The sequence below is a fragment of the Anoplopoma fimbria genome, chromosome 7 (assembly GCF_027596085.1).
Source record: "Anoplopoma fimbria isolate UVic2021 breed Golden Eagle Sablefish chromosome 7, Afim_UVic_2022, whole genome shotgun sequence".
NCBI classification, from domain to species: Eukaryota; Metazoa; Chordata; class Actinopteri; order Perciformes; family Anoplopomatidae; genus Anoplopoma; species Anoplopoma fimbria.
Window position 1 is genome coordinate 7,939,340 of NC_072455.1, and position 21,914 is coordinate 7,961,253.

The following is a 21,914-nucleotide window of genomic DNA, read 5'->3' on the forward strand; positions in this document are numbered from 1 at the left end:
AATTAATTAATTCTATAAATAAAATAAAATAAAATAAAAAATGATGCCGACTTGTTTCTGTTGTTTTCCGTCCATGCTTTGCGCTTTCGAGTGGTTTAATGTCGGAAAAAAAATGCAACCAATCCGATATTTTTCTCTACGTGTCTCTGGGTAGAATATCCTCCATCCAGGGTATTCTATTTTCTTGATAGAATGCCCTGACAATTGAACGTAATGAGAGCGTACGTTTGGATTGACAATTTGATCAACCAATCATATTTGGATTTGTAGCCAATGGGCGTGTTCTCTCAGAATGTCCCCAGCTCCGGGGTATTCTAGAACAGTGGTTCTCAACTGGTGGGTCGTGACCCAAAAGTGGGTCGCAGACCCGTTCTGGATGGGTCGCGGACAGCTGGTCAAAAAAAGTAAATAATATTTAATGCGCATCTGATGTTTGACATGTCTTTTATTTTGGAAAATTATTTATTTTGAAAGGCACGCATCAGACACGTGCAGCCGCTTAGGCGCGGTAGCCATGGTAACTGCCATTTGATTGACGCTCACTTTAAATTTGTGTTGCGATGGCGAAGCGTAAATATGACCCGGCGTATTTAAAATGCAGATTTTCGTTCATTGAGGATAATAAGGGACAGAAACCCCAGTGTGTTATATGTAATGAAGTGCTTGCAAATGAGAGCATGAAACCATCAAAACTGAAGCGCCATTTGGATACTAAACATCCTGCATGTAAAGACAAGCCGGTGGAGTTTTTTCAAAGACACCTCCAGAAGCTGAGGAGTTCACAGAAGTGTCTGACAGCGTCTTGCTCCAAACAAGAGGAAGCTCTCCGTGCCTCTTACCACGTAGCTCACCGTATTGCGAAGGCGAAGAAACCCCACACAATAGCCGAAGAGCTTATTTTACCTGCAGCCATGGATATGGTGAGAGAGGTGCTGGGTCAATCAGCGGCAGACAGGTTGAAAACCATACCGCTGTCCAATGATACTGTAGCTCGACGTATTCAGGACATGTCTTGTAATATTAAAGAACAGACCACAGCCCGCGTCCAAGCAAGCCCCTACTATGCCCTGCAGATGGACGAATCCACCGATATAGCTAGCCATGCTATTTTGTTGGTTTATGTGAGACACGTATGGGATGGTGATGTGCAGGAACAGTTTCTCTGCAGCAGAGATCTCCCTACCACTACAAAGGCAGAGGACATTTTCAACACTGTGGATTTGTATTTGAGCTCAGTGGGCCTGAGCTGGGAATACTGCGTGGGAATCACAACTGATGGCGCTGCTGCCATGACCGGGAAACATTCCGGTGTGGTGAAGCAAATTCTGGAGAGAGCACCTGATGCGACGTGGAACCACTGTTTTTTGCACCGTGAAGCGCTGGCGGCCAAGGATATGGTGCCGGTGCTCGACGAGGCCATGAAAGATGTAATCAAAGTGGTGAACCACATAAAACGTAGTGCAAAAAACAGCCGCTGCTTCTCAAAGCTGTGTAAAGATTTGGGCTCCGAGCACATGCAAGTGTTGTATCACTCAGAAGTCCGCTGGCTATCGCGGGGTAAGGTGTTGTCACGTTTTTATGAACTTAAAACAGAAATCGCCACCTTCCTCTCAGAGAATAACTCCCCATATGCTGAACTGTTTGACAACGAAATCTGGCTGGCACGAGTTGCATATCTTGCTGATGTGTTTGAGCACCTCAACGCATTAAACGTCTCTATGCAAGGAAGAAGACACAATACTTTTGAACAGTCCGACAAAATCGCTGCGTTCAAGAAAAAAATCACACTGTGGGTAAATCATTTATCCAAAGACAGACTGGACATGTTTCCCAATGCTTGCCATGAAGTACAGCAGCTGGACACCGCGGCCACAAGTGACTTAAAAAAACCCTCAGTGCGCATCTTACTAAACTTCAAGCTCGGTTTGACCACTACTTCCCTGAGAAATACAGAGATAATGATGCTTGGATACGCGACCCCTTCCGCATCGACATGGAAAGCATCACGTTGCCGAGCAACGAAGAGCATCAGCTGGTGGAGCTGTCATGTGACCAGACGATGAAAAAGAGATTTGGCGAGGTAGCCCTTTCCCACTTCTGGTGCAGCGATGTGATGAGTGAGTATCCATCCCTCGCGACTCTTGCAGTCAAAACGCTCCTACCATTCAGCACAACCTATCTGTGTGAAAGTGGCTTTTCCACCTTGTTGCAGCTCAAGTCAAAGCAGAGAAACAGACTGGACACTGAGCATGATCTGAGGGTAGCTCTGTCTACTGTCCTCCCAGACTTTGAAACTCTCATTAAGAACAAACCACATGCCCAGCTGTCTCACTGACTTCCCCAAATGACAGGTTAGGTGAACATATCTGTTTTGTAGATCTTTAATTGTTTTTGTTATTTATTTTATTATACTTTTTGTCCATGCAGTGGTAATGGTCCTCCTAAGTTCCTTATTATTTCTGAATAGGCCTACATAGAAGTGAAATATATAATTCTGTGACCATAATTACTTTGTACACTTTTGATTATTTCATTCACTTGTCATGGTACTCCTCAGTTTCTTATTAATGTGGCCTGAATGCAGTGAAATGACCTTGTTTTATTTTGTGGGTCTTTATTTTGTGCAATTTGATATTCACTTTTATCTGCATGCTGTTGCATGGTCCTCCTCAGGTTCTTCTGAATGTTCTTTGAATGCAGAGATAGAAGTCAAATATCTCATTTTGTTGGTCTCCATTTTGTTACTTCATGTTTGATACTTATTTCATTCACTTCTGTACGCAGTTGTCATGGTTCTCTGGTGCTCTGAAATAGACTTTGCTCAATAAAAAAGAGTATACATGTTAAAGACTTGAGTTTTCAAAGCCTTTAAAAAAATACATTTGCTTGGTTTGAAGGACTATAAAAGTGGGTCGCGACTTAATGACCATGGGAAAATTTGGGTCCCAGAGTGAGACCAGTTGAGAACCCCTGTTCTAGAAGACCCGCTCACGAAACCTAGCTTAGTGCTAATTAGCGATTGATAGCCGACTCTGAAAATGGCAACAGGTGGAGATAATATTCACGCAGCCGGTGGAGAGGATATCGTCCGAGGTGGAGATTATATTATTAAATTATTAAAAGTATTATTAAATTCATCCAAAAGGACAGGAGGATGGATTTTGTCTTCAAGTGAACGTCATTGGTGAGTGAAATTTTGACATTTATATTGCTGGTTTTGCAACAGTGTTGCATCTCCTTGAACTGGTTGCATTTTCTTTCCACACACTTGTTGAATGATTGTTGTTCATAAAGTGACTGCCGTCGTGACGTCTGACAGCGCGCGTGTGCATAACTAGAACAACAACATTTTTTGAAGATGGAGCAGTAACATTATGTTTTGCATATAACAGAAAAGTGGCCAGGGACGACCATATTTCTAGTTTTATTTGTGTTATATGTAGGGAGGTATAGAAGTGCCGTTCTGATAGTTACGATTCGCCACTGAAATCTATATCATATGCACAAGGCATTCAAAAATCCTCACATCATGCAGGGCCATTAACCAAAGGAGTCGTTCATCACGAGACATAAACACAGCCTGACACAGATTTGTGAATGAGTCAGGAATCATCAGTCATGTCAGTTTATGTTGACGGCATATCAACTGCTGTTTGTGGCCGACCTGTTGTCAAGGAGTCCGCCGTGGAGAAACCAATGACTCCAAACACAACGGAGTCGAAGTTTGATGGAGCAACACCGTCAAAATGTGTTCAAGAGAGTCACCCACTTGCCAGACTACAGGACGTGTGTGTGTGTGTGTGTGTGTGTGTGTGTGTGTGTGTGTGTGTGTGTGTGTGTGTGTGTGTGTGTGTGTGTGTGTGTGTGTGTGTGTGTGTGTGCGCGTAGGAGGCTTAAGTGTGTGCATGCAAACATGTTTGCATATTGGACCAATACAAATCTATTTTTTTGTAGTGTGTGTGTGTGTGTGTGTGTGTGTGTGTGTGTGTGCGTGCGTTTGTGTGCGTGTGTGTTTGTGTAGGTGGACCACCTACACACAACACACACACGCACACACAAAACACACTACAAAAATAGAGATCTAGCCCCTCAGAGAAACATAATGGACTACACATGGCCAGGATGTGTGTGTGTGTGTGTGTGTGTGTGTGTGTGTGTGTGTGTGTGTGTGTGTGTGTGTGTGTGTGTGTGTGTGTGTGTGTGTGTGTGTGTGTGTGTGTGTCCTGCTATAGCCCCAAGGGATTACAGATCCTAGTGACAGCATCTAAGCATTCAGAAGTGCATAGACTGTACAGTCACACCGAGTCTACACAAACACACTTACATTACCCACATATGCTGTCACAAGTCAGAGGTTTGACTACATCCATCGGCAAGAAAAAACAAATCACAAATTCTGTGTAAAATCTGGTTAAAAAAATCTGGCCGTCAAAATCTTTATGGGTAACCTTTTCTATCTGCTCTTCTTCCTCTTGAGTGTGTGTGTCAGTGTGTTCAACCAGCTCCTCATCAACCAACTAGCTACGTTCTCCTCATCACTTCCAAGCCATCCACATGAAGGAAATGTCAGTCTCCATTATGTCCGCCACTGTTTTTCACTGCTGCCTGCAAACCCTGCGTTGAGTTTCGAGTGGAAACGCGTCGGTGGCTGTGCTGACAGTAAAGTTACCTCCAGTCACGCAGAGGCAAAAAACTGCTTGAGTTAGCAGCTAATGATGTAACCCTGCACTTTCGGAAGAAATTCAGTGACAAATGTATCCATTTAGAGGACTGGTTACATTTTTAGAATTGTTGGTGTGACAGCAGACTTAATTCTCTGCATCATTTCTGGTTCAGCACTTACAATTAAAAGTGCATCTGTGCAATGCTAAGCAGTGTTGGAAATTACTTTATTATTACATAAGTCTGATGGCTATTACTTGAGATGATAATTTTGTATATTCTTTAGATTCAACAATCAAAGAAATGAACGGGTCTCTTTACTTAAAGAGGAGGGTCTCTCCTCAGAGTGCAGCAGTGCGTTTGACAGATCAGGGGTCAGTTATGAATGAGATCATTGACCATCATAGTTTATATGTTTAAACCCCATTTATTGTTGTTGTGGAATGTAATAGCACCAAACAGCCAATCGTGTAATATTGCCTCCATCATTATTTAGATGAGTGTAGGGTTTCTGCTGGCCTGATGTCAATGGTGAGCTCGTTCTCCACTATTGTGGAGCCAGGACAGCAAACCACGGTTATTTTGTTGAGTGGTAGCATGTTCCTCGTAGTTAGGCAGTAGCAAGCCTTCGCGGATGGGTTAGGGTGTGCGGCTTGAAATTCATGCTCAGCACTTCCTGTATCTGTTTCACATTAAAAACTATACCGTGTTTAATTGGAGTGATTCACTTATTAACCTAGCAAGACTCAAATTGTGAAACATTAGCAGAAAAATGTACCTCACCCATTTGCTTGTGCAGTTTTAGTTTTCAAAAGCTTATAAATAAAGAGACTACTATTAACACTCTGTATCTCTCTGTATCCAGAAATTGAATTAGAGGGGGAGAGATACACGGGGCTTCGTAGCACACAGCTCCTGTGTGTGAGTTAACATAGAGAGTAAACATGTAGTTTCTGAGTGCCGTTGGGAAACATGTTGCCAGTTACACTCTCCACTTCTGACGTGTTTTCCAGCTCAGCAGCCTTGTAATTAACACATCCATTAATCAATTAACGTCAAACACACAGTAATGTAAGCCGACTGGTGGCGTTATTAACTCTTCCTCTTTAATACCCCCCCAAGCTTATTCTGTAAGGCCTCACCCTATTTCCACACCCCACTTCCCCTTCCCTCTCCAAATGTGTTGTCCCTCTCCAATGTGTTGTGTTGTGCTAAGCCTCTTTGGTTTGAAAGAGGACAGCCATCCATGGAGGAACAGTAATTAGAGGACAGGAACTGGCAAACGTCTGCTAACCGAAAGAAAAAAAGGTGATAAAAAAAGGGAAATGGGAGAAAGGCAGAAAAAAGAACATAATCCCCTGTGTCTGGTGAAAAAGAGGCACTACCCCCCCCTTTATCAAATCTTTCTATAAATATCCCACTCTATTTTCTGCTTTGGCTGGACACGCAGTTTAAGCGGCAAAGGAAAAGGCGAGCGAACAGAGAGAAGATCGAGGGAGGGGAGAGAGGAGTGAAGAGGAGGGAGATTGTTCCAAGTGAAGGGATGCCAGCCTGTGCATGTCAGCGTTTCCAGGCTGGCAAGAAGGCAGCGCCCGGCCCTCCTCCTCTGGGTGAGCTGATGAGGCAGGGTGCAGAGCGTGGGGGGGGGGGGGGGACAACGAAGGTCTAGTTACACAGAGTCTGCTAGGCTCCGACCTGCAGGGAGTGTCTCAGGCCGATTCAGAACGCCGCCCTGGCACCATGGAGACGACCTGCCTGTCACACACACAAACACACAGACAAGCGTGCACAAACACACACGCACACACAACCTGTCCATCCCAATTCCCGCCCGGTGTACCCGGCCTGTCAGGCGCGGTGTGTCGGAATATTTATCAGCGGGGAAAACAGCTTGTCCTCGTTGCTGCTGTCATGTATGCCAGAGGGGAGGGAGAGAGAGAGAGAGGGCGAGAGAGCATTGGACAGACAGGCAGCACTACGTATCCGTGTGAATGCTTTTTGTTGAGTGGTTGCTGTTGTAAATGGCTGATATTGAAATAAAAGCATAGCCTGTATATAAGAAGTGGACATAGTCATAGTGACGTCACACATTGTTTTGTGGACTGATGTTATGAATCCTCGCGTTTGGCAATTTAGCCTTCACCATCTTGGAATTTTTTGCAACCGATGAATAGACGTTACAATAAAATCTGTATTGATGCAGTAAAAGTGTTTGATTCTCAGCATGTATATAGTCAGATGTGTTGAAGTGAAATATGTCAGTGGCTGTCAGGAATTATGGAGCAATGTGTTTTCATAGCTCCTCAAGTGGTTTAAGGTACAAATATGGAATTTACTATGAAATATATCTGATTTAAGTTCACACAGTAAAGATTATACATAAAAAAAATGCTTGTTTACGAATCTGCACGTAGTCTGAGATGATTTATTACATTTTTTAATCAACCCAACATCAGGAATGGAGACATTTCCCTCACAATTTAGTGGTATTTCAATTTAATTTAAAAGGTACACAGGTGTCATCTGGTGAATTAAATCCAATCAAGCTTATATCCACTTACGAGTTTTGAAAATATAATTTGTTAACATCCTATTTTGAAAAATACTAATTCGAAACAATTTACTTCAAATTATATTGAGTCAGACATAAAAAAAATAAATAATAATTGTGATACTTAAGTGATTTTTTTTTGCCATCCCTTATTGCTTTTAAGCCAGTGGCCACACCAACCAACCTCAAAGAACTACTAACACATGGCATGTGCTCAGATGCATGCAACATTTCAGGTCTGTTGAAGTATCCAAGTGAACATACAGATACAGACAACATGGAGGTCAACACACCTGTACAATCTGCAGCTGTACCTCTGCTCAATCTATCTCTTGTTCAGTGGGGATGACATTTAAATGCGTAATGAAACCCACATTTTTGCATTACTGCCCATGATGCAATATGAATTGTCTCATCTTTGGCTCTTTCCCGCTCATCTCTTCGATTTCAGTTGCCATTCATTCTCTCTCTTGCTCTAAGAAATCATCTAGTTGCTAGAGGCAACAGTTCATGAACAAAACAGAGATCATGGTCAAGAGTGGAAGATAACATTTGGTGCTGTTTGTAGAACTGTAAAACTCGTGTGTATACAAAACAGGCCTCAGCACATCGTCAGGTTTGATATGGAGAAGAAAACTCCATTGGCTGTTCAAATGAAAATAATAGAGAAGCCAAACATTGTACTCCTCAGTATAACACTGTCACAGAGGTTTAGAAAATACATGACAGTGTATATATACTAGAATGTAAAACTGAATGTAAAAGTGCAATTAATAGCCCCGGCTTTTATTTGCTTCACTGAACTCAACTGGCCTGTAATTGGGACAGGCGTCCATATGGGACACTGTTGCTCAGCAAAGATGGGAAATCAAATCATTCATTGAATCCAGTATGAATATTTGAATATAATACATTATTTAATGAGGCTATTGAATAACACAGCACTTGCGTATCATTAATAAATATGATAGCTCTTCATTCTGTTGGCATATTTTTTTTGTCTAACGTGTTCACCATCGCGGTATATCTGAATGAATTTTAGTCTGTTACTGACGGTTTCTGTAAAACTAAACCAAACAATTGGAATTTGGAGAATCCAACCAACTTTACTGATGTGCAGCATGTCCATATTGACTAAAGTAACCTGATCTCTAATTTGGACCTGTGCTAATTTTTTCTAAAATGTGTAGCCACACTCGGCGAGTAAAAGGGACTCTGCTTCTAATTGGGGCTGGGCTTTTAATTGTTTTACGGTACTTTATTTCAGCTTAAAGGTCCAATCACGCAATCTGAGCTCCATGTTGAGCTATTTCTGGAGTATTCAACTGGTTCATCAGTGAAGAGTGAGAGTTTTTAGAAAGTTGTGTGTAAAATTAAAAAGACGCAACTGTTCTTTTCTTTCATTACCGGAAACATTTTTTTTTTTCTTTTTTTTTTCTTTTTGCATAATCTCACCATCTGCTCTGTCAGAAGCTCAGTTTGAATATCTGAGGTTTGTTAAGAGACGTTTTGTTCCTTTGTAATTATACAAGAGAACCAAATAAAATAATAACAGCCACAGGACTCTCCATATATTTCTAAGATGGCTCCTTGTGCATTAAATTGGGAATCATGCTCGACAGGTTAGATCAACAGCAGAGCGGGGATGAAAAAAAAGGTTCTCTCCACTTTGAATTTCTCAGCTCCCAAACTGAGCGACACATAACAATATTTGGCTATTTTGGTTGATCGCCTTTCATGTGAGCTTCCAGTCTCGGCATGGCGCCTCATCTGCCTGCAGCTCGCCGGCTTCAAAAGCCGAGCTGACCTCATTTCCCCGTCCTCCCGCTGAGCCCAGCCCGCTGCAGATGGTCAGGCACGGGGAGCTGATCGTCACGCTCACAACAACACGTCTTTGTTCCATTCACCTCCGCTCTTTGACGGCCAGTTAGGCAGCGCTTGCTTGTGTGTTTGTGGGGCGGGTGGATGCGAATGCAACAGACAGTTGTGTTATTGCTTGAAATTTGGTTTGTTGCCATGACAAACAGTGCTGCTGTAAAAAAAAAAAAAAAGGACCTGATGGTGAAATGAGGTTTGTGATTCGTGGTGTTGGGTGGATCAACTTGGCTCTTGTGTAAAGGTTCACTCGGGCCAAAGGAGGTAAAAATAAAAATACAATACAAAGAAACAAATCGGAACAAATTGAATCTGGAATCAAGTTTTGAGTGCCTTTGATATGACACCATAACATCCAGCCCTGTCACCTTCCTAATCGGTATTTCTGGCCTGTGTACCACATGTCAGTCACACATCAGAGATTGACTGGTTAATTAGACACACACACACACACACACACACACACACACACACACACACACACACACACACACACACACAGCGGTACACAAAGAGAGGATTGCACCAGTCGATCTTGTCATTGGGTGATTGAGGTTTTAATTAAAGTGAGAGACCACAGGGATACACATGTTCCCTTGGTCACATTCCTCACATAAATAACTCCGCTCAAGAGGACGCGGCTGTGTCAGGACACTGGGAGGGTCAGGCCGACGCCATTTCTGCTGTCCCACACACTTTACACATACAGGTTACATTCTGAAACAGTTCGAGCAGTGCATATGGTTCATCTGCATCATCTACAATTTCGAAAATATTGAATCAATCACGCTAAAAATGAGCATTATACAATCTTATTGTGGTGTTTCAAAAAGAGTTTGTCTCTCGTTTAACATACAAAGACAGTAGCATGAGTAAGCCACAATGTCTGACTGCTGTGCTGACCATTTCACAGGGAATTCTCCATTGCAGGGCACAATTTTTCTGAAATTTGTAAGGATGTCCCAAATACAATTTTTTGGGGGCTTTTCATTGGAACAAAAACGGCTACATAAATTTTGCTATAATCACATCAATCAAATTACAGTTAAAAAGAATTTGCTCACGTGTTGGCCTATAAACTGATGTATAGGCTGACATGTGACTGACAGTGGGTAAATGGTAAATGGACTGTACTTGTATAGCGCTTTTCTCGTCTTCTGACCACTCAAAGCGCTTTTACACTACATATCATCATTCACCCATTCACACCCATTCATACACTGATGGCAGGGGCTACCATGCAAGCTGCCACCTGTCCATCAGAATCCCAACTAACACACATATACAGCGCAGGAACAGCCTGTGGGAGTTAAGTGTCTTGCCCATGGACACATCGACTGCCGGAGCAGGTGATGGAACCGCCATTTCTTTGATCGGAGGACGACCCTGCTCTCCATTCAGCCAAAGTCGGGTACTGTAGGGCATGCTAGCATAAAAGACATTGCTTTGTTGAGACTGTCTAGAAATGTGAGATTATGAATCCTTGTTTCTTGGAATATTTGGTATTTTATGGGTAATGCATGGCTTCAATACATATTAAACAAGAAAGTTGCATTCAAATACTGATTTTAATGATGATGACCATTGCAGCCATTGAAGCTTTGACGCATTCAGGTCAGCCATAAAAATATGTTCCGTATGGGAAGCCATGTTTTCACTTTGCACTTTAGCATTCACTTCATCTGCTCATGCTTGTGTTTAATAAGTTTATCAGCTACAGTTTGTGGGTTTGAGTTTTAAGTCCTTGTGTTTTCTACTAATTGTGGCTACTGGCACACAGCATGCATACCTCTGTGGAAGTAGGGTAGGATGAAGCATTAACCTTTCTGTTTACTTAATATTTCATTTGATATATTTCTTCTCTGTGCTATATTTAATTAGCCTGGCTATAATCTTGATTTTTACACTTTGTCTTTTCAATCTAAGATTATTGTTTGCATACAGGATTTACTTCCAAAAACAAAAAAAAGTTTACTTTGCACCGCCCAAAAGATGTTAAAGTCAGCAGCAGAGGTTATGTACTGCAGCAGGCCCCGAGAATTGTTGCTGTAAACCAATAAAGTGCAACCAGGATTGAATACAATCCTCTTGTCACCAGGGCTGATGCAGCAAAGTTTTTGGCCCATCAGGACTCCATTAACCTTTAGCTGGTCTCAACTCTTACCAATCCAAAGAACAACAACACTGGTATCTTGCTCGGGCTGCAGAGATGCAAAGTCACACCTGAGGCTTTAACACACAGATGGTCTCCAGTGGGTCATTGTGATTGGCTTGGGGCACTTTCTGACCAATGAGAGTGGAGTGTTGACCTAGAACATCCTCCAAGTATTGGCCCCGGCGGCCAGTGACAGAGGGTAAACGGCCCTGTTACTGAGCCATCTCCAATCTGGGTGTGTTTGACAGTGCACACAATCATTGCCGGCTATGTTACACTGTCACAAGATGTAACACATGTACATTACATCAGCACGGAACCCAGGCTACAGAAGCTGTGCATCGCTGTGCAAACAAACCTACAAAAACAGGGGCAGATTCAAAAGTGTCAATTCTGAAACCAATACCTAAATGTCATAATTATGTATTTACATAAGCACATCAGTGAAGTAATTCCATTTCTGCCCAGTGATTTGGATGACCAGTCAGAGTGTTTGCTCTGACAGCGCCAAACACAATTCAGCAGTGGCTTGAAATGTCTTATTATTCCACAGTCAACAATCAGCAAGCCAAAGCAGACGATCTGCGACTAATGAACTGCGTGGTGGAGCGGAGCAGAGAGTGGGCGGGGGTCTAGACAGGCCTCGTGGACAAGGTCAATCGCTGTAAAAACCCAATCTGAACATTCTGCACATGCAAACACGCAATGTCTCCGCACGGCCACTTTGGTTATTTAACAGCTCGGGCTGCCAGCTCGTCAGTGCCAGTGAGCGAGTACATACATTGAATCCCCAGCATGCCTTTCCATCCGCAGGCCTGTACAGCTCTCTTCCCCTCTCAGAAGCATCCCTGTAATGTGCATTCAATGACTCCATAAAACAGTTGCATGGAAGAAAAGCCACCTCTCGTTGGTTTTGGTGCTTAAAACTACGGGGATCATTTGATTGCGTGATGGAGGATAGAGGAGCGTTGGATGGCACATCTATTTTAAAACGAGCTCTGTTGTCTATGTTCTGTCTGTCAAGCCTATTTCCTCCCTCTATGTGCTTTGCTAAGTATGTCTAAATTGTTATCACCCTCGCAAGGACAATTTCTTCCAGACATTACAAAGGAAAAAGAGCGGAACGTCATTGTGTAGGTTGGGGGTACTTTTTGACAACTTTCTGTGTTTTACAATGGATTTACAAATGTCTTGACCTTGTTCTCAAAGCACAACTCGAGCATAACAAATGAAGAACATTTTAAAAGATGTAAAGACAGACCGTCTCAAAGGTTGAACGGAAGGGAAAGTGCAGCAAAGGAATAGTATACTAGCAGAATTATGGTGGAATGATGCCTGACCTCTCAATGTCATTCAGAATGAATGATATGCATGTTCTTAGACCTGAATAGAAGAAAAAGAGTAAAGGCAACACATTTCTGGGAAGAGACATGAAGATTATTAAAACTGCAAATACTCCACATCCAAAACACACAGCTCATTCCATCCAACATGTTTTGCAAGAAGTACATATTGAACACAAGTCAATGTGTTACCCATATTCTCCACCACTCCTCCAATGAATCGCCACCTTATCGTGGTGGAGGGGTTTGTGTGCCCCAGTGATCCTGAGAGCTGTGTTGTCGGGGGCAATAGCTCCTGGTAGGGTCTCCCAAGGCAAAGTGGTCTCGGGGGAGGGGTCAGACTAAGAGCAATTCACCAAACCCCAATGAATCGGACGATGCAAGGTTGTGGCACCTCGCCCAGAATAGGGAAACCGGGGCCCCCTCCTGGAGCCAGACCTGGTAGGGGAGCTCGCCAGCGAGCGTCTGGTGGCCGGGCCTTGGCACATGGGGCCCGGCTGGGCCCAGCCCGAAAAAGCTACATCGTGCCGCCACCCTGTGGGCCCACCACCCGCAGGGATAGGCATTGGGGTCGGGTGCAATGTGAGCTGGGCGGCAGGCTGGGGCGGAAACCTGGGCGTGCTGACCCCCGGCATCACAGACTAGCTCTAGGGACGTGGAATGTCACCTCTCTGGCGGGGAAGGAACCGGAGCTGGTGCGGGAGGTGGAACGCTACCAGCTAGATATAGTTGGGCTCACCTCCACGCATAGCACCGGTTCTGGAACCAAACTCCTGGAGAGGGGCTGGACTTTTTCCTTTTCCGGAGTTGCCCAGGGTGAGAGGCGCCGGGCGGGTGTGGGGATACTCACAAGCCCCCGGCTGAGCGCCACTGTTCTGGAGTTCTCCCCGGAGAACGAGAGGGTCGCCTCTTTGCGACTGGGAATCGCAGGGGAAAGTCTCTGACTGTCGTTTGTGCCTATGCACCAAACGGCAGTTCGGAGTACGCGGCCTTCTTGGAGTCCTTGGGTGGTGTTCTGGAAAGGGCGCCGACTGGGGACTCCATAGTTCTTCTGGGAGACTTCAACGCTCACGTGGGTAACGATGGAGAAACCTGGAGGGGTGTGATTGGGAGGAACGGCCTGCCCGATCTGAACCCGAGTGGTGCTTTGTTGTTGGACTTCTGTGCTAGTCATGGACTGTCCATAACAAACACCATGTTTGAGCATAGGGAGGTTCATAAGTGTACTTGGTACCAGAACACCCTAGGCCAAAGGTCTATGATCGACTTTGTAGTTGTGTCATCAGACCTGCGGCCGTATGTCTTGGACACTCGGGTGAAGAGAGGAGCAGAGCTGTCAACTGATCACCACCTGGTGGTGAGTTGGATCAGGTGGCGGGGAGGCTGCCGGACAGACCCGGTAAACCCAAACGTGTAGTGAGGGTGAACTGGGAACGTCTGGCTGAGGATCCTGTCCGCAAGGTCTTCAACTCCCACCTCCGGAATAATTTCTTGTGCATCCCGGGGGAGGCTGGGGACGTGGAATCCGAGTGGGCCATGTTCAAATCCTCCATTGTGGAAGCTGCTGCTAGGAGTTGTGGTCGGAAGGCGATCGGTGCCTGTCGTGGCGGCAATCCAAGAACCCGCTGGTGGACACCAGCGGTGAAGGAGGCCGTCAAGCTGAAGAAGGAGGCCTTTCGGGCTTGGTTGGCCAGGGTCTCCTGAATCAGCAGGCAGGTACCGGTTGGCCAGAAGGGCTGCAGCTGCGGCGGTTGCTGAGGCAAAAACCCGGGTGTGGGAGGAGTTTGGCGAGGCCATGGAGAAGGACTTTCGAATGGCCTCAAGGAAGTTCTGGCAAACCGTGAGACGACTCAGAAAGGGGAAACAGGGCTTTTCTCAGGCTGTGCTCAGCAGGGGGAGAACTGCAGACCCGGACTGGGGATATTGTCGAGCGGTGGAAAGAACACTTTGAGGAACTCCTGAACCCGACCAACACGTCCTCTGTGGAAGAGGCAGAGTCTGAAGACTCAGGGGAAGTCTCGTCCATATGCCTGGCGGAGGTCGTTGAGGTAGTTAAAAAGCTCTTCAGCGACAAAGCGCCAGGAGTGGATGAGATTCGACCAGAGATGCTAAAGGCTCTGGACATTGTTGGGCTGTCTTGGTTGACACGTCTCTTCACTGTCGCGTGGAAGTCGGGTACAGTGCCTGTGGACCTCTGGGGTGGCAGACCGGGGTGGTGGTTCCCATTTTCAAAAGGGGGACCGGAGAGTGTGCTCCAATTATAGGGGTATCACACTGCTCAGCCTCCCCGGGAAAGTTTACTCCAGGGTGCTGGAAAGGAGGCTCCGTCCGATTGTCGAACCTCAGATCCAGGAGAAGCAATGCGGATTCCGTCCTGGACGTGGAACAGCGGACCAACTCTTTACCCTTGCAGGTCTGTTGGAGGGTGCATGGGAGTTTGCTCATCCAGTCTACATGTGTTTTGTGGACTTGGAGAAGGCCTTCGACCGTGTCCCTCGGGGAGTCCTGTGGGGGGTACTGCGGGAATATGGGGTACCTGGTTCGTTACTACGAGCCATTCGGTCCTTGTATGACCAAAGTGAGAGCTGTGTCCGGATACTCGGCACAAAGTCGAGCTTGTTCCCAGTGCGTGTTGGCCTCCGCCAGGGCTGCCCATTGTCACCAATCCTGTTTGTGATTTTCATGGACAGGATTTCAAGGCGCATCCGGGTGGAGGAGAGTTTCCGGTTTGGGGACCTCAGAATCGCATCCCTGCTTTTTGCAGATGATGTGGTTCTGTTGGCTTCTTCAGAACGTGACCTTCAGCACGCACTGGGGCGGTTCACAGCCGAATGTGAAGCGGTCGGGATGAGTCAGTACCTGCAAGTCTGAGGCCATGGTTCTCTTCTGGAAAACGGTGGATTGCACCCTCTGGGTTGAGAGTGAGTCACTGCCCCAAGCGAGGGAGTTCAAGTATCTCGGGATCTTATTCACGAGTGAGGGTAAAATGGAGCGGGAGATGGACAGGCGGTTCGGTGCAGCGTCAACAGTGATGCGGGCGTTGTACCGGACCGTTTTGGTGAAGAAGGAGCTGAGCCGAAAGGCAAAGCTCTCGATTTACCAGTCCATCTACGTTCCAACCCTCACCTATGGTCATGAGCTTTGGGTAGTGACCGAAAGAATGAGATCGCGAATACAAGCGGCCGAAATGAGCTTCCTTCGTAGGGTGGCTGGGCTCAGCCTTAGAGATAGGGTGAGGAGCTCAGACATCTGGAGGGCTCGGAGGAGCCGCTGCTTCGCGTCGAAAGGGGCCAGCTGAGATGGCTCGGGCATCTGATCAGGATGCCTCCTGGGCTAGAGCAGGGGTACTCAAGTAGAAATGATGAGGGGCCACAAATTTTTTTTTCAGTGACTCAAGGGGCCTCGTCCTGTATAACATTTACAACATTTTATAACATAACATTTCCTTTTTATTAAAAACAAAAATATTTCCTAAAATAAAAATATAATTTTAATTTGGGCATATATTAAAAAAAATAACTAAATAAAACCAAACATAACCCTGTTCAAGATCAAAAAAAAAAAAAGCCTTCAGACAGCCCATTTTTGTGCTTTGTTTAACAAACTATTTCACATTTCTCACATGTCCCCTTTAATGGGAGAATTGGCCTCTGCTTTCTTTGGCCAATGCTTCAAACCTGGGCTGATATGGTGTGATTGAGAGATACCGGTCGGTATACGTGTGACTGACTGCTGCTGAGATTTCGAGTTTGGGAGGGCTGGAGCGGTCTGTGGGCTGGAGTGCTATCTGTTTATCGTTGCAACCCCCAGCCTCGTATTGAGATCGCGGCGCGCGGTTTCAAAATAAGAGCGCCCAGCACGATTTCTTTTTTTTTAATAATTAAAAAAACTTTTCAAAACAGCTCGAGGGCCATTAATAGACACCCTTTTGTGGCCCGCGGGCCGCTACTTGAGTATGACTGCTTTAGAGGTTTTCCAGGCACGTCCAACTGGTAAGAGGCCCCGGGGTAGACCCAGAACACGCTGGAGAGATTATATATCTCGTCTGGCCTGGGAACGCCTCGGGGTTCCCCAGGAGGAGCTGGAAAGTGTTGCTGGGGAGAAGGACGTCTGGAGGACCCTCCTTAGCTTGCTGCCCCCGCGACCCGGCCCCGGATAAGCGGAAGGAAATGGATGGATGGATGTTTTGCAAGAAGTACATATTGAACACAAGTCCACAATGTGAGAGTTATAGAATACAAATTCTCATGTGTTACCGACAACTAAGGGACAATTTAGATCTATAGCGGAACCATTTGCTGTGCTCATTCATGCTGCGGTTTGCAGTATGAAATGTGGGTGGAATGGCTGGACAGATACATGACAAGACATGCTGTAAACTCAGAAACCGACAGAATGGACATGGTCCAAAAAAATCACAACTAGAAGCAACCCATCCCAACAATCACAATGTGTAACCCCCTTTGGATGACCCGACTTCTGAGTTTGCACTCTCAGCCTTACAAACAAGTATCACGACCACTGCTAGCATCACGCCAGTGGACTTTGCACCAAGGATGGCTGATTATACAGCATACCAACCATACAATGAGAGAGATAGCAGAGCAGAATCCTGTGCTGTGATAGTGAGTACTCTGATAGGTAGGAGCTACAATAAGGCATTTGATCTGATAGAAGGGGCATACATTTTTCATTAACAATCTTTGATCCATGCTCTTTAACATGCACTTTTAACCAACACTAAGTCAAAACATTAAACATTAATCTAACGTGTCAATTTAAATACTAGTTACACAGTATACAATACGTCAAGTTATATACTAGTAACATAGTAAACTATGCAACAATTTAAATATTATTAACACAGTCAACAGCACAATTTAAATAATACTTAGTAAAAGTTAAATAGTTAAATACTAGTAAAAGTCAGCAATACAACACGTTAACTACTAGTAACAAACAACAATATAACAAGTTATATATTAGTAACACAGACGACAATACAATACATTGAATACTATTAGAAGACGACAATGAAACAAGTTTAATACTAGTAACAGATGATAATACAACAATATAAATACTAGTAACACAGACTATACATTACATTACATTACATTACAGTCATTTAGCAGACGCTTTTATCCAAAGCGACTTACAGGAAGTGTATTCAACATAGGTATTCAAGAGAACTACTAGTCACCAGAAGTCATAAGTGCATCTCCTTTCTTAAACAAGCATCTTAAAGCATAAACCAGAGCAAAAGTATAGTGCAGAAGCAAATTACTACGAAAACAATAATTGCAACAGACTAATACGAATAGGATAAGTGCAATAAACTAATACGAATACAATAAGTGCAGCGAACTGATACGAATACAGTCAGTGCAACAACTAATACGAATGCAATAAGTGCTACGAGGAAGGCTCAGGGTAGTACTTCTTGAAGAGGTGAGTTTTCAGCCTGCGCCGAAAGATGGGCAGCTACTCTGCTGTCCTGATGTCAGTGGGGAGTTCATTCCACCACTGAGGGGCCAGGACAGAAAAAAGCTGTGACCGGGTCGATATATTACAACAAGTTAAATACTAGTAGCAAACGACAATACAACAAGTTAATAACTAGTAACACAGACAACAATACAGCAGGTTGAATACTTGTAACAAACGACACTACAACAATATTAATTCTAGTAACAGTCAACATTGCAACAAGTTAAACAATACCAAACACAGTTGTTGTTTCAGACATGAATATTTTCTTTAAAACTAAAATCATAGTGGGCTGGTAAAAGTTTATAAAAGAGATTTAGTATGGGTTGTAGAACATTAATCAATATTATTCATCATCGCTTGTCTTCTCTCAAGGTGGTGCTCGTCCCCAACATGCACATGCACAGTACTTGTGAAGGAGCTTATATGCAGGACTGTCACAGTGGGCGGAATAGAGGAACTAGTTTACCAATGCACCAGCATGTAAAGAGCCCTAAAAAAAAGCCAAGAATAAAGCTTGCTTTTGTCTGCAATTTCAAAAATGTACATTTTTAGAGTCATAAATAATTAACCATCATTGGCATTAGCTGTTTTTGCTGTCTAAAACATTGCTGGACTCAGGGGGCCACTGAGAGTGAATATTCACAGATTCTGTGCAACTCCCCTGGTTATAGGGCTGCAATTTGCATGTCCTCCTCTTTAAGAACACGCTGTAATGTACCCTTTTTAGTGAACAGTTCAGTACCTGTATACAGAAACTAAGGCTAATGGGACTACTATGGGAAATAAAGAGATAAACTCAGTATGACAAGCTTCAGAGCACAGTGAAAAAGTTGGAGTGTGCTGTCCTGAATTACCTCTCACGTTGTGCTCCACTTTTCAGACAGGGTTCGGCTAACTCTGATTGCACAAAGAACACATTAGACCAGGCACAAATCAAACCTCCCCAGTCCGCTCATTCTTAAAATTATTCTTTCACTGTGATTTTTAGAGCATAACAAAAAGGCAGAAAAAAGGTTTTTGATGCAGTTTAAAATTGAATCAATTTATTCCTTTTTGAAGGGGAAATGGCACCAACTGCACAAATTTAAAGGTAGTAAATATTTTTCCAGGTGGGTTTATGCTGTAGCCTTGTTCTTCTGTAGTTAGTGCAGTTATCCTGAAGAAAAATGCTGACTAAAGACTTTGGTAGCCAGCTAACTCAGAATCAGAATCAGCTTTTTTGGCCATGTATGCGTATGCATACAAGGAATTTGCCTCTGTTTTTTTTGTTGCTCTCAATGTACATACACAGAAATAACAACAAAGAAGAACAAATGTTAGCATTAACATTTAACTACTATGTACACATACATATACATTTAAAACTATATAAACATGAAACACAAAAACAATGACAATGAAATGGAGATGTGTTTACCTCCTATTGTCCATGCTCTGGTCTTTACATGCTGAAACTAAACTTGGGCTCCTTTTGCTCCTGACTGCATTACATTAAACTCAACAAAGCAGCTTTTCTCTTTGCTGGTATTTCATCTCGGCCTTATACTGTATACTGTCAAGCGAAGTATCATGGCGGATCATGAAATAGTCACGAAATGCAATCTATTGGTTTCGTGAACAGGGACACATTTTGTATCAGGTTAAATTAAGAGTTGAAGTGTTGGCCACACAAATTGAATATATTCACATGACACATTCAGAAGTAGAGAGAAATATCACTTCTGGTCGGTAGGAGGGGAGGTGGATGGGTCCAACAAACCCTGGACTTTCAACCACAAAACCCTGTGTTCTACACCACGTATCCCAGGTGCTGTTGCCTCAACGTAACTGTATGTAGTTACAGACAATTCGTGCCCTGATTCACAAAAGCAATATATTGCATTTTATGTCTGTGTCACAAACTGCCGTGAGACTGTGTTGGACTGCCACATTATATGCCAGCTCCTCAGGCTTGCCTTTAGCTCGTCATAACTCACATTACTTTTATGAGCACATGGAAGCCCTCCGCAGAGCAGTTGTGTATAACCTGATCATAGATTTATGTTGCAGTTTACCCTGGGGGTTTGGAAGACTGCTCTTCCACAGCACTTCACTGAGAGTATTATGTGTATGCGTTCGGCAATGTGAGTGTTCTCCTCAGCATCCAGGCCTGAGCATTGCGTGTGTATTCCAGTGGCCGTACGGTGACATGCTGACCGTATCAACATAATTCATCCTCAGATATTATGTCACAAAGGCTGCCTCAGTACTGCTTTTCCCATTCTGCCTCTCCCTCCCTCCCTTCAGCCACATTCTCACGTCCTCAGCCCAATGCACTGCCATTCTTCATCCATCCAGCAGATGCCCTACACTTTCCCATCTTACCAAGTCACCTGACTCTCTTGTTCACCTGCTCACCTCATTCTACTTTCCCCAAATCGGCCCTGCAGGATTTAACCCGCCAGATTGTCAATGTTGCCTCGTTCCCTGCTTTACAGCCAATTCAACCAGTTCCCAAATGCGGACCTTCAGATTTAACTGCCTTGTATTCACCTGCCTGCCATATTATCTGCCTCCATATTCTACAGGCAGAGCAGCAAGCCTCGGTGCGCACAGACATTGAGCATGACGGAGAGAGATACAGCAAAATAAATCACCCAACACTGCGAGCAATCATTCTTCTCATCCCTGCTTTAAGATGAACACAAGCACAGACAACTCTTCAATATGGCGTGAATGAAGAACAACTCGGATGAATGCAACACGGTGCGAAGCAGTCATCTGTTGATGAGGAGAGGAGACACGGAGAGACGAGGCGATGTGGGGAGAGGAGTTCTTGTTCTGCTAGTCTGCCAGAGCTGCAGACACAATTAATGTGGAGGCAGGACCAGGCCTGGGGTTCATTAACCCCTCCAGGCAAGACACTGTCTCTCGGGTTGGTGCCGGCGCCAAAGACCACTGAATGCCAAGTAGCTCCGTCAGCCCAACTGCTAATGGAGCACAGCGCCTGGGGCTTAGCAGGAAGACCAACAATGTCAGGAGACACATACACACAAACTCCTCCTTTTAATGAGAGGAGAGAGGAGGTCAGAGCCCTGACACCTTGCTACCAAGACAACAACCTCCATCTCAAAATCAGCAAAGCTAATGTGCTGATTGTGGACTACAGGAAGGGACAGAGAAGAGAGAAAGATACACCCCCATCTACATTAACAGGACTACAGTGGAGAGATTCAATAACTTCAGGTTCCTCAGGATCCAAATCAGTAAGGACCTGACTAGGGTTCATCACAAAGACAACATCAAAAAGATTGCTAGCATCTCTTCCTCAGCAGGCCGAGGAGGTTCAACGTTGACTTCGGGATACCATCGAGAGTATCCTGCCCGGCCGCAACACCGCCCGGGATGGCAGTTGCACCGCCCTCAACCGTCACCAACAGGATGGAGCTGCCATCCATAGAGGACCCCTACACCCAGCAGTGCAGGAAGAAAGCCAAAAGCATCATGATCTGTCTGCTGCCGTCTGGCAGACACTACCACAGCATCTAGTCCTGCATCACCGAGCTCAGTGACAGCTTCATCCCACAGGCCATAACAGTTCTGAACTCTTGAGCTCTTTGCTCATCACCATTGTCATAATGTGAATAATAATATTCCAGTTAACTCTTAAATGCAAAACTTGGAACAAAAGTGATCTTGGACTATGTTAACCCTTTCTTATTAATTAATTTCATTCAATTAAGCACACAACTCCCTTGTATTCCTCAAACTCTTTGTCTGTAACACTGATGTGGTGCCAAAATGTAAAAAGTGATAAAATAGCGCTGCTTTCAACCACAATCAAACTGGCATTTAT

General features: G+C 44.5%; 1 protein-coding gene across 1 annotated transcript; it reads left to right on the forward strand.

The window, feature by feature from the left end:
* Positions 1-677: 677 nt before the first annotated feature.
* Positions 678-21,607, forward strand: LOC129093881 (protein FAM200B-like). Its single transcript, XM_054602003.1, has 3 exons — positions 678-1,875; positions 1,920-2,100; positions 21,394-21,607. The coding sequence occupies exons 1-3, from the start codon at positions 678-680 to the stop codon at positions 21,605-21,607; spliced, it is 1,593 nt and encodes a 530-aa protein (XP_054457978.1).
* Positions 21,608-21,914: the final 307 nt, after the last annotated feature.

Bases quoted from the DNA above. Each gene is read 5' to 3' on its own strand.
- LOC129093881 (XM_054602003.1), top strand. From the start codon at position 678: ATGAAACCATCAAAACTGAAGCGCCATTTGGATACTAAACATCCTGCA. The intron at 1,876-1,919 runs GTGACTTAAAAA...CTAAACTTCAAG, and splicing joins GCTGGACACCGCGGCCACAA to CTCGGTTTGACCACTACTTC. The intron at 2,101-21,393 runs GTGCAGCGATGT...CTTCCTCAGCAG, and splicing joins GTAGCCCTTTCCCACTTCTG to GCCGAGGAGGTTCAACGTTG.